Source organism: Drosophila nasuta, unplaced genomic scaffold, assembly GCF_023558535.2.
Source record: "Drosophila nasuta strain 15112-1781.00 unplaced genomic scaffold, ASM2355853v1 ctg14_pilon, whole genome shotgun sequence".
In the NCBI taxonomy this organism is placed as follows: Eukaryota; Metazoa; Arthropoda; class Insecta; order Diptera; family Drosophilidae; genus Drosophila; species Drosophila nasuta.
In genome coordinates, this window is record NW_026869386.1 from 1,203,960 (window position 1) to 1,225,117 (window position 21,158).

The 21,158-nt window shown below is 38.0% G+C and overlaps 1 protein-coding gene across 8 annotated transcripts in view; it reads right to left on the reverse strand.

Annotated features, from left to right (window-relative positions):
• Positions 1-3,129: 3,129 nt before the first annotated feature.
• Positions 3,130-21,158, reverse strand: part of LOC132797566 (trissin receptor) — a 67,094-nt gene continuing 49,065 nt past the window's right edge. For 4 of the 8 annotated variants that reach the window (XM_060809322.1, XM_060809323.1, XM_060809324.1 and 1 more), the window contains 7 exons: positions 9,207-9,366; positions 8,429-8,629; positions 7,908-8,231; positions 5,516-5,530; positions 5,174-5,424; positions 3,484-3,703; positions 3,136-3,406 (listed from right to left, as the gene is read on the reverse strand). In XM_060809322.1, the coding sequence (XP_060665305.1) occupies positions 3,356-3,406; positions 3,484-3,703; positions 5,174-5,424; positions 5,516-5,530; positions 7,908-8,231; positions 8,429-8,629; positions 9,207-9,366 (1,222 nt within the window). In that variant the 3' untranslated portion in view covers positions 3,136-3,355. Of the gene's footprint in view, positions 3,407-3,483; positions 3,704-5,173; positions 5,701-5,729; positions 6,559-7,907; positions 8,232-8,428; positions 8,630-9,206; positions 9,367-21,158 lie in introns of those variants that run through there. The other 4 variants (XM_060809326.1, XM_060809325.1, XM_060809328.1 and 1 more) reach the window with 4 other exon arrangements.

The following is a 21,158-nucleotide window of genomic DNA, read 5'->3' on the forward strand; positions in this document are numbered from 1 at the left end:
ATGAGAGCAACGGCGAGATGCCGCCTGGCAGTTTCAGCAACCGTTACTCTCTGTTTCGTTCTGTTCGAGTCCGTGTTGGTGGAGCCAGGTGCTCGCAGCTTCTTGCTCACTGGAGCCCCTTGCTTGGGACTCTCAGCGGACCGTTGGCGCTTGCTTGCCATGGACTCCACCTTGTTGTTGGCAGGGCCGGTAGAACCGGTCTGCATTTTATTGTCTTTTGGAAGGGGCTAAGTTGGTTTTCCCGCATCCACGTGTTGGCCCAGGCAAGCCTCTCCTGGTCCTTGACGGACAGGTTAGCTACGCCACTAAGCCTTGCGTGAATACGGGTCGCCGCCCTATTGTTTGGCCTTCTCCTTCAGCCCCCGTGCCCCGCTGCGCAACCTTGGAGGTGCTGGCGATAGGCAGGGGTGACTGAAGAGGAAGACGTTCCCCTCCACCGTAGAAGTTGGCGCAGCGCTCTTTTGGTCCGTGTCGGTTAAGACCACAGCACCCGCGCGCACCAACCTCGAATTTTTGGTGGCAGTGTTGTTACAACTGATACGGCCTGCTCCCGCCGCCTCAGAGGTGTGACCGCTGGCGACACGCAGAGAGGATCTCTCCCCCCCGTGCCCGCCGGTGGTAGCAGTCACGCCTTCCACCGACGTTTGGGCTGACATCCCAGCCCGAGTTGAATAGTTTAATGAGTCCATTCCGAGACCATAGTTGGCTAATTTTGTTCTTGGGAGCCCCCCATAGCGTTTTCAGTCTGACCGCCAGACACCTCGTACCATGGATTCTGCTACTTATCTTCAGGCAGATGCCCGAAAGATAAGGAACAGAGTCCTCAGCTAGGATCTGCAGTTCCTGAAATATCGACGTATAGTAGAGATCTGCTACCCGTTGACACTGAGGTAATACAGATCCTACCCAGCCAGCACCCTCGGGGAGGGTTCAGCAGAGGATTTTTGCCAGCCATAAATATGGATTATTCAGGAAAAATATTTTTTTTATTATTCTACGTATTCATTTTCAACTTCATCATTGTCATCAACTTCATTATGATTATAAAAAAATATGCATTGTCGTCTTCCCTTGCGTCGATATCATTTGCAGATTCATCTGCAGATTCAACTTCACAAGCCAACAGCTGGATGACTTCTACTGGCAAAGGAAGTCTCTTGTGTTTTTGGATCCGCCTTTTCAAATTTAAGGATGAGATTATGGGGTCAGAAGTATCCATTGCTCTGTGGAAAACATCTGTAAAGTTGTTAATTCGGCTGTTTTTCCTTGCATGGTGGAGTCTGTCGGTTATATATATTTTATTTCTGGATTCAGCTGCTTCCTCACCAGAATAACAGTGTTTTCCAATATAACTTTTAAGTGGACAAGAATCTTGTGGACCGTCGCTGTCATTGGTAGCCATGGATATTTTTTAATTATTAGGTGACCAGTTTGATGGCAAAGTTCTTCAAATTTTTCGGCATTTATTGGCAGCTGACAGGATAATGATATAAGTATATTTCTCATGTTAAAAATAAGTTGTGTATCGACGGTAGTTATTTCTGCGAAAGCTTCATATTTCTTGAATACACGGCATGCAGTATTCCCAACATTTGTACTTCCGAATCCTCCCTGTTTAGGTTGGTCAACTTTCAGGGACAGCATTTCATAAAACATTCGCTGAATATATTTTTTTTTGTGCAACACAATGCTTTTATTGTCTTGGCTTGATATACGCCATTTCTTCACATCCATTTTATACCCAGCGTGAAGTACGAATTCGAAAAACCTAATCCAATAATGTAATGGACTTAAACCGTGTTTTAGATTGTGGATAATGGGAACAAATTTCATTGACTTCAAATTTTTGTTACCAAGAAAATCTTTAGGTGTCGCAGTGCAGATTGGGCAAGCCTGGTAAGATTTCGTATTTGTTAGGGCATTTAGCACTTTACATCAATTACAGTCAAACAGAAGCTAAACCTCACATTGTATATACATTGCCTTTCATTGAGATTTACTTTAATATAATTTAATGCAATGATTTCCCTTTCCATACGTATGTTCTCATCAACAACTTTTGTGGATTCTTTAAGAAACTGCAGTTTTAACGGTCTGCAAAACTGTATACTCTGCGGAGTTTGATTGTTTCATAATATATTACCGGACGAATCGATCAGACGAAGAGGCATAACTGTTATGAAAGTGTATATGGCATTTCGTTTCTTGCAGAAGCTCCCTTGCTTACGCCACACTTCTACCAGTTCTGCTGATTAAGATGTTGCATAATAATTCAAATTACGCAAAAAACGCATAATGAGCTTACATATTAATTCAGAATTGACAAATCTACAACATGTATATGGACTCTCACAGATACAATTTGAACCTTTTTTTAAAACTCTTTGGAAAGTTCAACTTTCTTTCAAAAAGTGACAAGGGAACAACACTAGCTAAATATACAAATTGTTAGAAAAATACGAACAAAACACGAAACATATTAGTATCAACACATTGTACTAATCTGAAGAATTAATATTAATTTTGAATTTTATTATTTAATGATTTTTTTGTGAGAGATATGCCAATTTGAAATTTCACCGCACGTGGTGTCCGCTTGCAACAGCTGTTATTTCAACACTAAGCTATTAAGATAACAATTTAGGTATACAATGTAGCAATTTGATCATTTCTCAATATTTGCATTGCAAATTTGCATACTCGCGAAAAATGATGAATGAACGGGTCAAATTCAACATAGTGCAGTGATTTCAATGTCTTCTAAAAGTCTCCGCTGCCAAGCCAAGCGCCTCACAAGACTCTGCTCTAGGTGAGCGAGACGTCCTCTACTGTGTTTTTATTTAAAGTTTATTTAAACGAAGTATTTTTAAAATTTAAAAATACTTTAAAATTTAAATCTTTAGAACGCAATGCGTGGTAACATAACATGTGCTATAGAAAAAGGGTTTAGGATGCTTGCGCCACACAACCATGCACTAATAATAATGGGACATACAAATATATACTATATATATATTTCACATTTATACTAAATTCAAATGCTTTATTAATTTAAGAAGATGATATATGCATATATGATGTATGTGAAAATATGTATATACTCACATATAATATTTTGCATGTTTCTAACAATTGTGACTTTAAAAAAATTTGTTTATTCGTAGTACACGTATCAATGATAGTAATATATACTAATGATTAAACAAGCGTTTTAAAATTTAAAATTTATTAATCTTATCACGATGAAATTACGTCTAGTATATAAACTCTAAAATTCTACTTCTAATACTTCGAATGTGCGAATTTATTGCCGACGTCCAAATATTCTGATGTTCGTGGTCCAGCAGCTTGGCCATCATAGTTGGTCATTGCCGATGTGCGTGGTATCAGTGGGCAATGAATGGGTCTGTTAGAAGATCACGAGTGAGACAAGATTTTAATATGCGACTTAAAAAGGGAAGTGAACGAAAGAGACACGCTCACCTGTAATGCCTTACGCTTGTGATGCATCGATGAATTTGAGGATGACTTCCCTTTGCCCTTCTTCCATGAGCATAGCAGTAGCTCCTTCATCCCCTTTCGAAAATTGCGGCTGAGAAATGCATATAGTAGGGGATTAACACCCGAATTGAAATACGTGACCAGAAAAGTCAGCGGTGTTAACAGCGCATTAAAATTGGAATCACCGCGGTAGGAACGTGACCTGCAAAAATGTTAACATTTTAACAAGCGGCTTATATTCCTGCGCAAGTATATAAATAAGACAATAATAAGACAAATATAATCGAAATTTTGTAAATTTAATTTTATTCCGGCTTGGGAACCCAAAAGAAAGTTTAATGTCCTTTTTGTCACCATGGACTATAATCTTAAAAGGTTTTCCTTAGATTCAGTATGAAATCTGACAACGGCAAGAGAGTAATCAGCACAAAACAGCAATGTGAATTAGACTGAAAGCGACATACTCAGCTTGTTTATTTGATATATAAAATTATTTTAAAAATTTGTTTGCGACTCCCTTTATGACGAGTTCGTCATTTCGATTGGAAAATTATTTTTAACGAACACATAATGAGAAGCTATACTTCTGTTATAGAAGATATTCTTTCATTAGGCGTCTGCCTGTTTTACGAGCTGATTCAAAATTTTTCGGTTACTCCTGCAGAAACGTACCTCATAACTAATTAAATCCATATTGTGCTTACAATATTCCACAATTTTTATCTGATCTATACTATAGTTATTATTGTAGGCGGAAGTGGGCGTGGAAAAATTTTAAACAAACTTGATCTGCGTGCAAACATAACAAATGCTCTCGAAAAAAAATTTTAGCTCTATCTCTTATAGTCAGTGAGATCTAGGTGTTCATGTGGACAGACGGACATGGCTAGATCGTCTCGGCTATTGATGCTGATCAAGAATATATATACTTTATAGGGTCGGAGATGCCTCATTCTACCTGTTACATACATTTCCTGCCGGCACAGGGTTATAATACCCTTCTACCGGCACAAAGTTATAATACACTTCTACCATATGGGTAGCGGGTATAAAAATTGTTTGATTCTTTTGATTAGTGCGTCTTCCGGGTATAACGACGTAAAATCTTCGGTCCCTTGGAAGTCGCTATAACCGGATTCTACTGTATATATATTTTTACTTCTCGCGCTTAGATATTTGAAAATACATATGTTGTTTTTTTGTATGAGATTTTTTATGGATCTATAGTGAAATTTAAAATAGCTGAGCTTTGCTTGCGATCAGATAAAAATTGTGAAAATTATTAAAGAAATACAGTAGAATCCGGTTATAACGACGCCGCTTATAGCGTCCGTCCGGTTTTTGAGCCGAAAATTCGATGACTTGGTGGGTCCCCATACAAATTAAATTGATTAAAACATTAATTAGTTGAATTTTAAAAACCTATGGCAACCATAAAATAAACAAAATTTTATTTTTAAACTTTTGTTTTGTGGGTGTTCCGGCTATAACGACGGTGAGACATGGAAATTAAATTTTAATAATATGGTTATATTGTTTAATTTTAATATCGTTGTAATATTCTTAGTTAAATGTTCCCCTGAGTATAGAAATACATGTGAACTTATTGCAAAAGATAATGGCATTATATGATAATAATTTCGACGGGGTAGTTAGTAGTAACTTAGCTCACCAGTATTGCCACATTTTCCGCGCATGATAGGGTAAATTGCACAGCGCAAATGTCAGCACAAAAATAATCAGCATACGAACGACTCCCCTTCGTGCTCGTAGGACATTATTGGATGAATGCGACAAATGTGTTCCACCTGCTCCTCCTCCACTATTTGCACCAGTACAACGAGCAGTATACGAGTTCGATGGATGAGAAAAGCTGGACTTGCGGCAGGCAGTTACTATCGTCCGATCCGCTTCCAGCGAGACCTGTATGAGTTACAGATGTGATATAATTTTAGACATTTCACCAAGCGGCACATACAGCTTGTAAGACTGATTGAATAATCAACATACCCACCTTGTAATTATCAAGCTTATTTTTGGGGTGTTTTTGTTGTTGTGTTAATAAGTAAAGAAATTGAGTTGTTAAAATATAATTAGGAAAGAATACAAAAAATTAAATCACCAAGTAAGTAATTTAGTGCATTTATATTAATATGGTTACACTTTGTCCTCGCTTCAGTGCAAAAAAAAATTACGTTCCTGAATTTCAGCAATGGCAAAAAAAAAAATATTTTGTTATTGTTTAAATTTGATCTGTTATTATTAACGTTTTAAACGTTTGTTCAAAATTATTCAAAACCAACTATATACATATGTATGTATATGAGATCAAATTAATTTAAAAAAAGCTACTTGACATACATATTACAGTGACAAAAAAAAAACATATTCTGAAACAATTTCAAAAATAAGAAAATGTTATTTTTATAGCTCTAGATTAGTAGTTTAATTAGAGTTAAGAATGGTTTTGGAATTTTTTTTCTGTTCTGATAATTGCAAAAATTAACAAATTCGTACGCAAAACCAAAAAATTAAAGCATTTACATATGTATATATTTTATCGTAAGACAGAACAAGTTCCTAAAATCAATCTTAGCTCTAAAAATAGTGCTAATCCAAATCTTTAAGAATAACCTTCACTTATTTTTCAAATTGTTTTAGTTTACGTTTTTTTTGGTCACTGTAAAGCTGTTCGCACGCGACATTTACCAGAGAATTACATATGTATATGTAATTTAAAGCTTAAACTTTTTAAAAATTCAAAAGGGTTTGAAACGTAATAGGAAATTTTTTATAATATCAAATTTTAAATGGATTTGGTGGCATTTATCAAAAAACCGTATAAGAACGAGAGTGTTAACTCTTTCATGCTCACTGCTGCCTGGTAGCAACATTGATTTTGAATTTAAATTTCGGTCACAACTCGAAATTTTTGTGGATTAGTTCTATGGGGGGACTCCCCTTATTATTGTTCTTTAAATTTTAACATTTTAACATTTTGCGAATGTACCTGCTGCGAACACACCGAAAAAGTGACAGTGAAAATAGTTCGAATAACTAAAAATAGTAATAGATATATATAAAAAAAATTAGGTAAGATTATCATAAAAGTATAAAGCTGTGTTTGAAAAATGTTTTGTAAAGAGTGTGGATTTTTATAAAAGTAGTCATCGCCAACCGGCAACATTACTGATATTAAATATTAAAGAAAGCGTCTGAAGCATTTTCTCGTAAAGAGATATACCATTAATTGACATTATGGAGTCGACTATATATGAAATGAAAAAAAAAATATAGAATCCAAATCGCAATAATATGTGCTTTTGGTATTGTCGCCATAGAAATAGGTAATGCATGTTGTTTTTTTTTAATAATTGCATTTATTTAATAGGCAAATGTTTTTGAGTAGCCAGTTCTCTATGCTCATTAATTCACTGATTAAACATGAACGCACATCTTCGGTAAAGTCTACTTCGGATGAGCAATTTATTCTTCCTCCCCTTTAAATTTAATTAGCTTTCCCGAAGTGTATCACTTTCCATACATGTGAGGTTCTAATACACGCTACCCATGTACTTAATCAGCGTCAATAGCCCACACGAGTAAATGGCAAGATCTCAACGACTTTATATCATTTTATACATATCATACATACATATATTTTTGCGTTTGTGGAACAGCCGATTTGACATTCACAATATGTACATGCCAGTATCGGACTATCGATACGCTTTTTTATGTTGTACTAGTCTTTTTTATTTAATAAAAAAAATTTGTAAAAGTTTGAAGACAAATGTACATGGAAAAAAACTACTGCTGCAATCTGGTATTAGCAGCTTCTATATAGCCTTCGATATATTTATTATTGGTGACTCCATTGTGACGTCAATTTTATACGGTAGCAGCAAATTCAAATTGTATAGTGTTTTGAATGGTACTTACGAAATTATGTATTCAAAAAATGTTTTCATCCCAATATTTTGGGAAATTTTATCAGATTTCCGGAACAGGATTATTTTTTATAACATTGTACCTTTAGCAAATATAGGTAACAGACATTTTTGATAAGCATCAACAGAACTAAGAGATTCATTTTTTTCGACAGCATTTGCTATATGTATACACCACACAGCACATAACAGGTTACAATTTCCGAGCTAGAGGAAATCTCGATGCAAAGTGAGGGAGATTTCTTAAATTCGGTCATGCGGCACCTTAAATCTCTCAAAGTTCGTTGTTATTTGGTTATCAGCGGCACATTTATACATATATTTTAATGTTGGATTTCGGTTGGAATTTGATTGGATTTAAATTACGTGCACTTTACCCTATTGCATCGTTTTTAGGTTAGGTGTACGATTCTGTGAAAAAGAACATGCAGCTAAGCTGCTGGCTGGCTGACTCACCTGACTTTCAGCGATGCTGACGTCACGCTTTTCATATTTAGCACTATTTTGAAGTGACAAACACTGGGAATTGCTAGTGGAAGCGAGTGATGCTTCGCCAGCTGCCATTGTGGGTCCAACTCCCGTCGGCAGATTATGAAGTTCATGAAGGTGAGAGTGCGAATGATAATGAGTAGAATGGTAATTATGGGTATGGCGATGGTACATGCTGTTATGTAGACTCATGCTATTTTCTTCACTAGATGGTTGGTGCTGCTGGGACATATGCGGGGTGAGGCCACGTGAACTGCGCCACAATGCGATGGCTATTTTACTATACAACACCTGTCAAATACGAAAAAAATTAAGTAATTCTCAATAACGAAAAACAAAAATGTTCTTTTAGGTAATCGGTAAATTGGTAAAATGCACATTTCTGTGTATTGCAGTACATAGCGCCACATTTTAAGCATAATTCATCCTCAATTTGCTTTTACGTAAAATGTATACCAACTTATTTTTAATTTATTAGGATTACTCACAGTCATTACTAGCAAGGGCATTACGTAGAGAAGTACAAAGTTAATCATATCCAGTAATTTGGAATTGAACATTTCACGATCTAACACACAAATCTCCTCCTCCTGACCATCCTCAGTGTGAATATTTTTTATAGTTTTGCTGAATACAAATTTCGGCGTAGAATACACCGCCGATGTAATCCATACACTGACAATAACCATCTGAAAAAAATGAAAATTTTTGTAGCGTCAAATGACAAAACAACAAGTAAATACATTTAAATTGATAAGGCAATTGGTAAACTGACTATGCCTTATTTGCTCTAGTGTAATAGGAGTTCAAAGCGCCATTGACAATTACATAAATAGCACGACTTGAATATCTTCTAAATTGCTATTCCTAAAATATTTATGTATAGTATGGTGTATGATGGTTATTTGATACAGGCCACGGCATCCCGAAAAACTTTTTCTTTTATTCTTATCAAACTTTCTTTCTTCAAAGCTAATTAGGCCATTAGGGTTGGTCCGTATGCTTCAACTTTTTGACGTTAATTTAATAAGTTCCATTACAGTGAAAATTGAAATAAACTTTGGAAGCTATAGAAACAAACACATTTATAAAAAGCTGGCAAATAAATAAATATTCTAGATTAGCGTTAATTGTCGAAGCGATAACATCATTTCGCCCGTCCGTCTGCATGATTTCAAAGACCGAAAAAATCTACAAGCCTACGTACTACGTAAGTTAAAATATCTTATTAATATGTCGACTAAATTTAAAATTTATTGTACTTACTCTTAATCGTGTCGCAGTTAAAATTTGCCTGCAGGTTATTGGATGGACAATGGCAAAATAGCGTTCCATACATATGACAACGAGAATAAATATGGACGCAGTGTAGCTCAGGGAGTGGACAAATTGATACATACGACAAAGAAACTCTCCAAAGACCCAGCTGAAAGCATATCAAAAATACGAAAATCGTTTTATTTTATAAATCATATTTATAATTTAAATAACAATCTTGAATGATTGCTGCTACAAGCCTACAAGTACGGTACCTGAGACAGGACTTGAAACACAATACTTATCTTTCAGCTAAGTACTTTATGCTTAAAAGTTTTTTTGTTGCCTTTGGTTTTTATTCGTACAAAACGTATTTATTAGTACAAAAAAATTTAAACGTGTGGAAAAGCAATATACATATATGTACGTATTTCACAAATTCCACAAATTTTACAGCGACTGTTTTTGGCAACCATTATGACCATAAATTTGTCGAAGAAATGGTAAAAGCAAAAATTTATAGGTGTGCCTATAGCCTCAAGCATTTGCCAAATAAATAAATGCAATTATAAAAAAATAAAACAGATGAAATCACGTCAATTGACTGTTTCTTTGGCGATCATATCCCAAGCACATATTATTGTAACTTGATTGCAGTGTATTTTTGATTTTACATTTCATATATAGGAGAATGGGAGAATGGGGGAAAGCATACAGGTCAAAGTGTCTGATTGCATTCAACTTGATGAATGCCAGCATGATTCCTGTCACTGCTTTCTTCAAGCCGACGCACTACCTCCACGTGGTTCTCCCTGGATTGTCACTCGACAACCGTTGGGTGGCAAACTAAAGCGCGCGACGAGAGTCCTAACTCTACAAACTAGGTTTTGGCGTAGGACTTGGAATCCACCCATGTAAAACAAAATTTCAGTGAAGGAAGCAAGAGAAGCCTCGGAAAGGAACCGATCTAACGTTGACGACCATAGCAAGCGTAAAAATGACAATGATTTGAGAGCATGCACCTGGAACGTACGAACATTGTACAGACCTGGTGCTGCTCAACAACTAGCAGATACCCTCAACAAATGTAGGGCTGACATCACTGCTATCCAGGAGATGCGATGGATAGGACAAGGCTGCATAAAGAGGAAGAACTGTAACATTTACTACAGCTGCTATCCAGAACGGCATGAATTTGGTTGTGGTTTCGTTGTAGGTGCCAGGCTGCGGCGCCGAGTCTCTCACTTTCGGCCAACAAACGAGAGAATTGCAACGATCCGAATTACTGCCAAATTCTTTAACATCAGCCTGATATGCGCACATGCCCCAACGGAGGAAAAGGACGATGCCACCAAGGACGCTTTCTACGCGGAGCTCGACCGGGCTTATGGCCGCTGTCCTTCCCATAACATTAAAATTCTCCTCGTGGATTTTAATGCCAAGGTAGGACGAGAAGACATCTTTGGTGCCACCGTCGGGCGATTTAGTCTACATGAGACCACCTCGAGCAATGGTCTCAGATTAATAGGCTTTGCAGCTGCGCAAAATATGGTAGTTCGTAGTACTGGATTCCGTCATTTGGACATCCATAAGGCATCTTGGCTCTCTCCCGATCGATTGACCAGAAATCAGATCGATCATGTTGTGATCGATGCAAGGCACGCATCTAATATACTCGACGTGCGATCCTGTCGGGGTCCCAACATCGACTCCGAGCATTATCTTGTTGCAGCTAAGATTCGCACACGGCTATGTGTGGCGAAGATTGCACGTCGAAGTGCGTTAAAAAGGCTGGACATCGGAAAGCTGCAATCACAACAGGCTAAGAATGCATTCTCCACTCACGTCTCGGGGCTATTAAGCCGAGAACCTTCAATACGTGAAGACATAAGCGATATGTGGGCGCTCATATCTCACTCCCTGCGAGCTTCGGCAGAAGAAGTGCTTGGATTCCAGCGTCCTCTAACAAGGAATCCATGGTACGATCAGGAGTGTCATGACGCAACAACTGCAAAGGACCCCGCCTACAGAAGAACACTGCAGGCTGGGGCGACACGAGCTATTGTGGATGTCTACAGGTCGAGAAGAAGAGACGAAAAACGCCTTTTCAGACGCAAGAAGAAAGAGCAGGAAAGGCGAGAGTGTGAGAGCATAGAGAGCAGCAGATGCAGAAATGAAGCACGTAATTTCTACCAGAGGGTCAAGGGTCTGACCCAAGGATTTAAGACTGGTGCAGTGGCGTGCAGGGACGATGATGGAAATCTTGTCACAGAAGCAGAGGTCGTGCTGAGGTTATGGAGGGATCACTTCTCGAGTCTGTTATCTGGCTCAATCACAGACTCTGAAGACTATGATTCACGAACCCCAATCTATGGCACTGATATTGAAGTGCTAATCCCAAGTCATATCGAAGTCAAGGATGCAATCCAACGGCTTAAAAACAACAAGTCTGCAGGTGCTGACGGCCTGCCGGCAGAATTGTTTAAGGCAGCTGGTGATATGTTGGTAGGGAGCATGCACCAACTAATCAGTAAGATATGGCTCTCGGAGAGCATGCCCGAAGATTGGAACCTCAGCATGATCTGTCCCATCCTGAAGAAGGGTGATGCCACGGTGCGCACCAACTACCGCGGAATTAGTCTTCTTCCAGTTGCATACAAGGTCCTAACGAACGTATTGTGTGAAAGATTGAAACCCCATGCTGAAGCACTGATTGGACCTTATCAGTGCGGGTTCAGGCCTGGCAAGTCCACTTTTGACCAGATTTTCACCTTGCGCCAAATCCTGGACCAGATCGACACGTACCATCTCTTCGTCGACTACAAAGCCGCATTTGATAGCCCCCGGCGAGATCGCCTATATGCCGCCATGTCTGAGCTTGGTATACCAGCAAAGCTGACTAGACTTTGCAGAATGACATTGAGCAACACCATCAGCTCTGTCAAGGTAGGATGTGGCCAATCCGAAACCTTTACTACCAAGTGTGGCCTCAGACAAGGTGACTCGCTGTCTTGTATAATCTTCAAAATTTTAATGGAGAGTATTATAAGAAAGGCTGGTGTACATCGGACGGGCACGATATTAACCAACAGATGTGTCCAGCTCCTTGGTTACGCTGATGATATTGATATCATTGGGCGCACCAAGCGTGATGTCACAGGAGCCTTCGGGGATATTGAAAAGGAATCAGCAAAAGTAAGACTAGCAATGAATATGGAGAAAACAAAGTATATGGTGTGCTCTAGCAGAGAATCGCGGCGTCTTGATTCTCAGCTGACTGCAGAAAACTATAGCTTTGGGTCCGTCAAGGAGTTTATTTACCTAGGCACTGCTATAACAAGCAGAAATGATGTCAGTCTGGAGATTAAGTGGAGAATAACACTTGCCAACAGGTGTTACTTTGGGCTCAGTAGGCAGTTCAATAGTAGAGCTCTCTCTCGACGCACAAAAACCACACTCTACAAGACGCTCATTCTTCCAGTACTCCTATATGGTGCGGAGTGCTGGACAGTGACGCAGTCAGATGCAGCTGCTCTTGGAGTGTTCGAGAGGAAAATTCTTCGCAAAATCTTTGGTCCAATCTGCGTGGACGATGTTTATCGCATCAGATGCAACCACAAGCTGTATGAGCTGTACGGTGATGTTGACGTAGCCAGTCGAGTGAAATCTCAAAGACTTCGCTGGCTGGGCAACGTTGCCCGTATGGATGAAGACGCTCCGGCTCGTAAGGTGTTTGATGCGGTGATTGTTGGGACACGAAGGAGAGGACGACCCCGAACGCGTTGGCAAGACCAGGTGATGGAAACCCTGTCCACACTTGGTGTTACCAACTGGCGAAGGCGCGCTCAGGACAGAGACGCGTGGAAGCACATTGCGCTTCAGGCTGAGACCCGATAAAAGGGTTGTCATGGCCATATAATAATAATATATAGATATATGCGGGGGCGGAAGTGGGCGTGGCAAAAATTTTAAACAAACTTGATCTGCGTGCAAACATAACAAATGCTGTCGAAAAAAAATTATAGATCTATCTCTGTCTCTGAGATCTAGGTGTTCATACGGACAGACACACAGACGGACAGACGGACATGGCTAGATCGTTCCCCCCCTACAATGATTACGTGATCACAAAAAAAAGAAAAATATACGAATTTGTTCTTTTAATCTATATTTTTAAAAGGATATTCCACCCAATCTTTAATATTATTTATTACTGGAAGTTGGCTTGTCAAAAAGTGTTTATCTCCGCAGTTATCATCTTCGTCTTCGTCGTCTACGCGAAGCCAAGCCGAAGCTTCTAGGTCTTCGCATCCTTCGTATGACTGAACTAGTAGGCATTCTCCCTTTCGCCGTCCTGCCACACGGTAAAGAGGTTTCTTTGATTTTGTATCGAAGCTTACAGCTATATTTTTGTGAATTATTGCATGCCGAGTAGATGATTTTTGATTTTCATATTTTTTATTACATCTTTCAAACATATATATTGAAAATCTTTTTGTTCTTTTTTGCTAATTTCAATATTGCCGTTGCTTCCTTTTGGTTATCCGACGGTCTTTTATCTGGATATCGCAGCTTGTATGATTTAAAAAACAATTGAAATAGTTCACTTAGGTTTGATTCCATTGCAAAACACACGAGAACATGTCATTTCATAATTTCACACAATAATCATAATTTCACAACGAACATCTGATTTTCGATATACAAATAATAGAATATGTATAACGACTTAATTATAGAGTTGCATTCGGTATTTATTGATGGAGTAATCGGAGCGAAACCAATTTTTGAATAAATACTTTCAACAACAACATTTTTATAAAATGATTACGTAATCATTGTCCAAAACTCCTCCCTCCCCGTGTAATCAAAAATAATCATTTCCTTGACCACCTCCCTCCCCTCTCATAAGTGATTACATAATATATGGACAGCCCCTAAGACCCCTAGTAAGTAGGCGGTTTTGCCCATTCAAAAGTATTTCTTGAATGTAGTACTATATCGATATAACAAATATACCGTTTGGTATATTTTTAGTATTTTGTACTATTTTCGGTATATTTTGAAAATAACACCGGAATATTTTGCTTTTACTCAAAATGGGTAGTGGGTATCTCACAGTCGAGCACACTCGACTGTAGCTTTCCTACTTGTTTTATATGTATTTTTTTCGCGCATCTGGGAACAGAACCTAAGGAATAATTTTAGGGCCATGTTGTTGCACCTCACACATAATGACATACATTATACATTATTACTCTGCATGTGCATTGAATTCGAATCCATTTTGGTATTTCATTTAAAAGGGGTTTCCATTCACTCTATGTTGAATATTACAGGAGAGATCAAAAGAACTGTAAACAATTTTTTCTTCCACTCAATAGGTTGCGAATATATGTATAAAATTTTGAGAACTAGGAAATACAGCGGCTGATTATTAAATTATCACTAGAAAAAAATATAAATCTTAATATGTACCCTGAAGTGTTCACGTCTTGCTTCCCGCAATTTTTTTAAAATTTTATATTTTCAGATTACATGTTACACGCTCGAGGTAAATAAATAAACATTCAAACGGAAAAAATAAACAGAATAGCGAATAAACATTTTTCACATATTTCTGAAATAATGCAATCGAAATCAACTTCAAAGAATAAAAGTGTTTCTTAAATAACTTATGCAATATTCATCTAAACTGAACCAAATTTTTAGGAATCATAAATACTGTAGGTATTACTCGTGTTATTCGATTTTTGTCGATTTGTGGGGGCGGAAGTGGGCGTGTTTAATATAATATAACTAGAGTCTTTATGATTTTGTTAACAATCAGAAAAAAATATAGAAGTTATATCGTTATTTATTTCGTTTTGAAAACGAAAACGAAAAAGTTGGTGTTCCCGCTTTGACTTTCAAAAGATTTTTTCGATTTACAAAACGAGCAAATTTGTCTTGCAGAAATTAAATTAATTAATCTACGTTAAATCGGATTTTGTTTGCAAAAGGAAAAAAAAATAGTTGGTTTATTGTTGCTCTTTAAGGACAGCCGGAAGGTCAATTAGGCATGTTACTATTTTTAAAACAACTTATTTCCGACACCACCTCAAATTTGGAAATAAAATTTTACAAATCGCTACAACAATTTGCATTTTGTTGAGCGACCATACTTTTCATGGAATGAAAAAGCAAGTTAAAAATACTTGTATAATGAAACGGATGGCATTAAATTTGTTGAAGTTTGTTAAAATGTTTTTTTTTTTAGAAATGAATTAGTTTAATTTAATAACTTAAATAAATAAATTGCATAAAAAAGTTGTTTAAATCATCGGAATGAAATCGGTTAAAAAGGTGACATCCGCTTTTTTGTGGAAAACCTCTAATTGCCGTTTCACTTTTTTTTTTTAATGTAAGTTTTAAATATAATATAATTAATATTAATATATAATATAATTAATATTTTAAATATATTTCTTTCAGGGGAAAGCATAAATCATCTATGCAGAATTAAATCATACTTATGCGAGTTCTATCCTTGGTTGAATGCCGAAGGACGCATTTAAGTTAAATTTTTTTATTCAGGTGCCACAGAAATCACTAAACGTCAAAACCACTAACTATATAATATATGTCGGGAAACAATAAATTCAGGGAAGCACAGAATTGTTGCGAAGTTCTAAGTTCGGGGAAGTACAGAATTTATGCGAAAGGCATAGCAGCAGAGACGGTGGCAGTCTCTGCTGGTAAGTGAGGTCCGTTGACGAGTTACCGAAAGTCGTGAGATAGAAAGAGATGACGTTAGAGGCTCAACTTGAGAGAGAGAATGCTGAGAGAGCATGATTGAGCATAATGATCGATGAGAGTGGATTCAGTCTAGTTTCGGTAACGAGTGTGAGCGGAACTCGCTGTGCTGCCGCATCGACTATAAAACTTAAGTGACAATGGATGAAATTACCGGTCTTCCGACATCAGAAGTGGGATCGCCTTCGCCACAAGAGCGCAGCTCCGCTCAATATATGGCAGCGCTGGAAGAGCAAAACAAAAATCACATGGAAATTATAAAAGCCATGCAGGCGCCAAGAGCCTCGGCGTCAGATGGGAAAACCACGCATGTGACACTGCCCAAATTTAATCCCGATGGCGCTGGAACAGATGCATCAGCATGGTGCACTACGGTCGATTTAATCTTCGCAGATAATGTGCTCGAAGGCAGCGCCCTAGTAATAGCACTAATCAAAGCGCTGGAAGGCAGTGCTTCGCAATGGCTATCCCAGGTATGCTTTGCTGGCATCACCTGGACCCAATTCAAGGAACTGTTCATCCAGCGATTCGTGGGCATTGAGACAACAGCTGCCGTACTGATTAATGTTTTAAATGGGCATCCCAGATCTGGAGAAAGCTTTGCGGTGTCAATAGCGTTAGCCCACATGACACAAATTGACAACAATTTGCTGCGTTGGGTTTTTGACGACGCGTAATGAACTACAGCGGCAGCCGCAGGCTTACGCCATCAAGAAACGTAAAAACGAAAATTATGAATATTCGTCAAGCTCTGACAAGAAGAAACCACGAATGCAGTCGCAGGTAAAAGGCCATTGTTGTGGAAAAATTGGACACAAATACGCCAAATGCCGCGCTCGCATGGAAAGCTCATCCTTCACCAATGGAAAGAATTACAGTGAAAGCAGCATGTCCGGAGTAAAGGAGCGTTCAAACATAAGATGCTACAAATGTGGTGAGGTTGGACATATTGCTTCTGTATGCCCCAAAGGTAGTACCAGTGGAAACGGCGAGTACAAGAAGAAGCGCGTGGACATATGTATGTCAAGTTCTTCAGCCCAAAGGCTTATTCTATCAAAGGGGTGAGACCTTTCCATTTTTTTTGACTCGGGTGCCTTGTGTTCTTTGAGAAAAGAAAAATTAAGTAACAAAATTTCTGGAAAAAGATTTAATAATTTAATTGCACTACGAGGAATTGGCGACAATATTGTTAAGAGCCATTTGCAGATTTTGTCTACGGTTTAAATATCCCAATTTAATTTAGAAATTTTGTTCCATGTCGTATTCCAAGATACATCCAATTTTGAAAATTTACTTGATACCGACATAGATTTAAGTGAAATTGATAAATGTAAACTAAAAAACGTATTGGAAAAATACTCTGACAATTTTATAAATGGAATCCCAACTAAACGCGTAACCACAGGAGCATTAGAAATTCGTTTGATAGACGAGAATAAAACTGTTCAAAGGCGCCCATATCGACTCAGTGCAGATGAAAAGCTATTAGTTGGAGAAAAAATAGACCAAATGATTAAATCCAATGTGATCCGTCCAAGCAATTCGCCATTTGCAAGTCCAATGCTCTTAGTTAAAAAGAAAGATGGCAGCGACAGACTGTGCATTGATTTTCGTGAGCTAAATTAAAACACTATCTCAGATAAGTACCCGTTGCCATTGATTTCTGATCAGATAGATCGCTTGCGAGGCGGAAAATATTTCTCTACTTTAGACATGGCCAGCGGATTTTACCAAATACCGATTCATCCTGACTCCATAGAAAGAACAGCATTCGTTACCCCAGAGGGTCAGTACGAATTTCTGGTGATGTCATTTGGGTTAAAAAATGCATCTTCTATTTTTCAACGAGCCATAGCCCGAGCCCTGGGTGACTTAGCCTATTCCTACGTAGTAGTCTACATAGATGACGTGCTGATTGTAGCAGAAACAAAGGAGGAAGCATATGAAAGGTTAGGCATAGTGCTGAGAGTTTTGTCTGGGGCAGGTTTTACATTTAATATGAAAAAGTGCGCTTTTCTTCACACAGGAATAGAGTACCTCGGATTCTATATTAAAGATGGTGAAATTAAACCGAATCCAAGTAAGATAGAAGCCCTGTCTGTTCTGTCGCCACCATCCACTGTAACGCAGTTAAGGCAATTCATAGGTTTGGCATCGTACTTCAGACAATTTGTCCCGCAGTTCTCAGAGCAGATGAAGCCGCTCTATGAGTTGACCTCTAAACTTAAAACGTTTGATTGGAAAGAAAAGCATGAGCAGATCCGACAGAAGATTATCAAAGTACTGACGTCTGACCCTGTACTGACAATCTTTGACCCTGAACTCTAAATCGAATTGCATACAGATGCCAGTGCTAATGGGTATGGCGCAATGCTAATACACAAAATAGATGGTAAACGAAGAGTAGTTGAATATTTTAGCAAACGCACGACAGTATCCGAAGCTAAATATCACTCATATGAGCTGGAAACCTTAGCTGTTTACAATACAGTGAAACACTTCAGACATTATTTACATGGTAGAAAATTTATTGTGCACACCGATTGCAATTCACTAAAAGCGACTCAAACAAAAGCTGAATTAACCCCAAGAGTACACCGTTGGTGGGCGTATTTACAGGCTTTTGATTTTAGCGTTGAGTATAGAAACAGTAGCCAAATGGCACATGTGGACTTTTTTATCGCGCAATCCAATTCCTGTAGTTTCAACTGTCATCCGTAGAGCAGAGGTTCGTGTAGATCTAGCAGCAATAACAAATAATTGACTGATAGCCGAATAGCAACGAGATGATAGCATAATAAAAATCATGGACCAATTAAATAGCGAAGTTATAGAGACAGATGTAATGAAAACTTATGAAATTAGAACTGGGCTATTATATCCCAAGATATAACGTAATGGCAAGAATCGTTGTTTACCAGTGATTCCTAAAGCGTTTAAGTGGTCTGTCATAAACAATGTACACGAGGCTATGATGCATATGGGATGGCAGAAGACTCTAGACTAGGTTTATGAACAATTCTGGTTTGAGCACATGTCTAAATATGTCAAGAAGTTCGTTGAAAATTGCATAACCTGCAAATTATCTAAGCCCCCCTTCTGGAAAGGCACAAATGGAATTGCACCCCATACCTAAGATTAATATACCTTGGCATACTATCCACGTAGATATAAGTGGCAAGCTCAGTGGAAAAAATTACCTGAAGGAATATATTATATATTATTATATCCAGGTAGATGCATTTACAAATTTTGTTCACTTGTATCACACTCTTAATCTAGACTCAGAAAATTGCATTAAAGCCGTGAAGTCAGGTATATCTTTCTTTGGAGTTCCCAGTCGAATCATCGCAGATCAAGGCAGGAGCTTTGCAAGTAATAAATTCCGTGAATTTTGCTCAACGAATAAAATTGACTTGCACTTAATAGCCACGGGCGCAAGCCGTGCCAATGGACAGGTGGAACGTGTCATGAGCACGCTAAAAGCTATGCTAACTGCTGTAGAAACTAGTGAACGTTCTTGGCAGGATGCATTGCAAGATATTCAGTTAGCCATGAATTGCTCTACAAATAGAATTACAAAATCTAGTGCTCTAGAATTGCTAATAGGGAAAGAGGCTAGGCCTTTTGGTATGCTGAAAATAAAAGAAGAAGATAATATAGTGAATAAAGAAAATGCTAGAATAAAAGCTAATGCACGGTACGATAAAAAAAGATTTGACAAAAACAAGGCGAAAGTTATTGCGTATAACGTAGGTGATCATGTTTTACTGAAAGCTGAAGAGCATCATCAAAAAAAACTTGATCCCAAGTTCAAGCGTCCGTTTCAAGTGGTCAAAGTATTAGATGGAGATCGATATGAATTGAAATCATTAGTTAATAAACGGACGTATAAATACTCACACGAGTCTCTGAGAACGCTACCAAACAGACAGTTAATCAGCGAATTTACAGGAGAATTCCAAAGTAATGATGAGCCCCAAAATGGGGGAGAGCCTGCGATTGGCACAAGTGAAAGTGTGTCTGTGTCCCAAGAGGGGAAAGAGCATGAAGACGGCACAAGTGAAAGTGCGTCTGTGTCCCAAGACAAATTTAAGTTATGTAAACGATGAATTGTTTAAAATTAAGAATGGCTATGTATAAATTTGTACAAAAAAAAAAATGAGAAGTTTATGTTAATTGTTGGAATTGTTCTGCATAAGAGAACAATGATGAAAAGAATCAATGAATAAATTAAATTTAAGGCTTGGAATATGAAAACCAATATAACAGATGTTTTCCTGATTTGTTTGGCAATCTAGAAATTCAACACACAGGGACGTGTGATAGGTCAGGAAGGCCGTGTCGGGAAACAATAAATTCAGGGAAGCACAGAATTGTTGCGAAGTTCTAAGTTCGGGGAAGTACAGAATTTATACGAAAGGCATAGCAGCAGAGACGGTGGCAGTCTCTGCTGGTGAGTGAGGTCCGTTGACGAGTTACCGAAAGTCGTGAGATAGAAAGAGATGACGATAGAGGCTCAACTTGAGGGAGAGAATGCTGAGAGAGCAGGATTGAGCATAATGATCGATGAGAGTGGATTCAGTCTAGTTTCGGTAACGAGTGTGAGCGGAGCTCGCTGTGCTCCCGCATCGACTATAAAACTTAAGTGAGAATGGATGAAATTACCGGTCTTCCGACATATAACATATGTACCTAAATACTTCGCGGCGGGATCTTCCAATGAAACATCGCGAAATTTTTGTTTATACATTTGAGTCATTTTTTTTTCGCAAATGATCACCGTACAAGCAAACTTAACACAAAAATAAGTTAATTTGAATGTAGAGATGGTAGCATTGCGATCGCTAAGCGATTTTGAAAAAATACCCAAACACTACAGAGTAAATAGTATTTTAGTATTTAAAATACAAAATTCGATTACGCTGGGCGGTAACGTGGTGTGTTTGAGTCGATAACTACACAGTGTGTAGTACACACCATGTCTCTATTGCCAATATACGATTTCCGAAAATTGATAGAGCATTAAATTTTAAGGTCCACTGTTTTTTAGTCGACTTTAAATAAATATTTATTTATTTATTTACATGTTAATTATTATACAAAATAATATAATAACTAAAAGAAGGTAGTGCTAGCAACTAAGGCCATCGACTTTTAAATAAA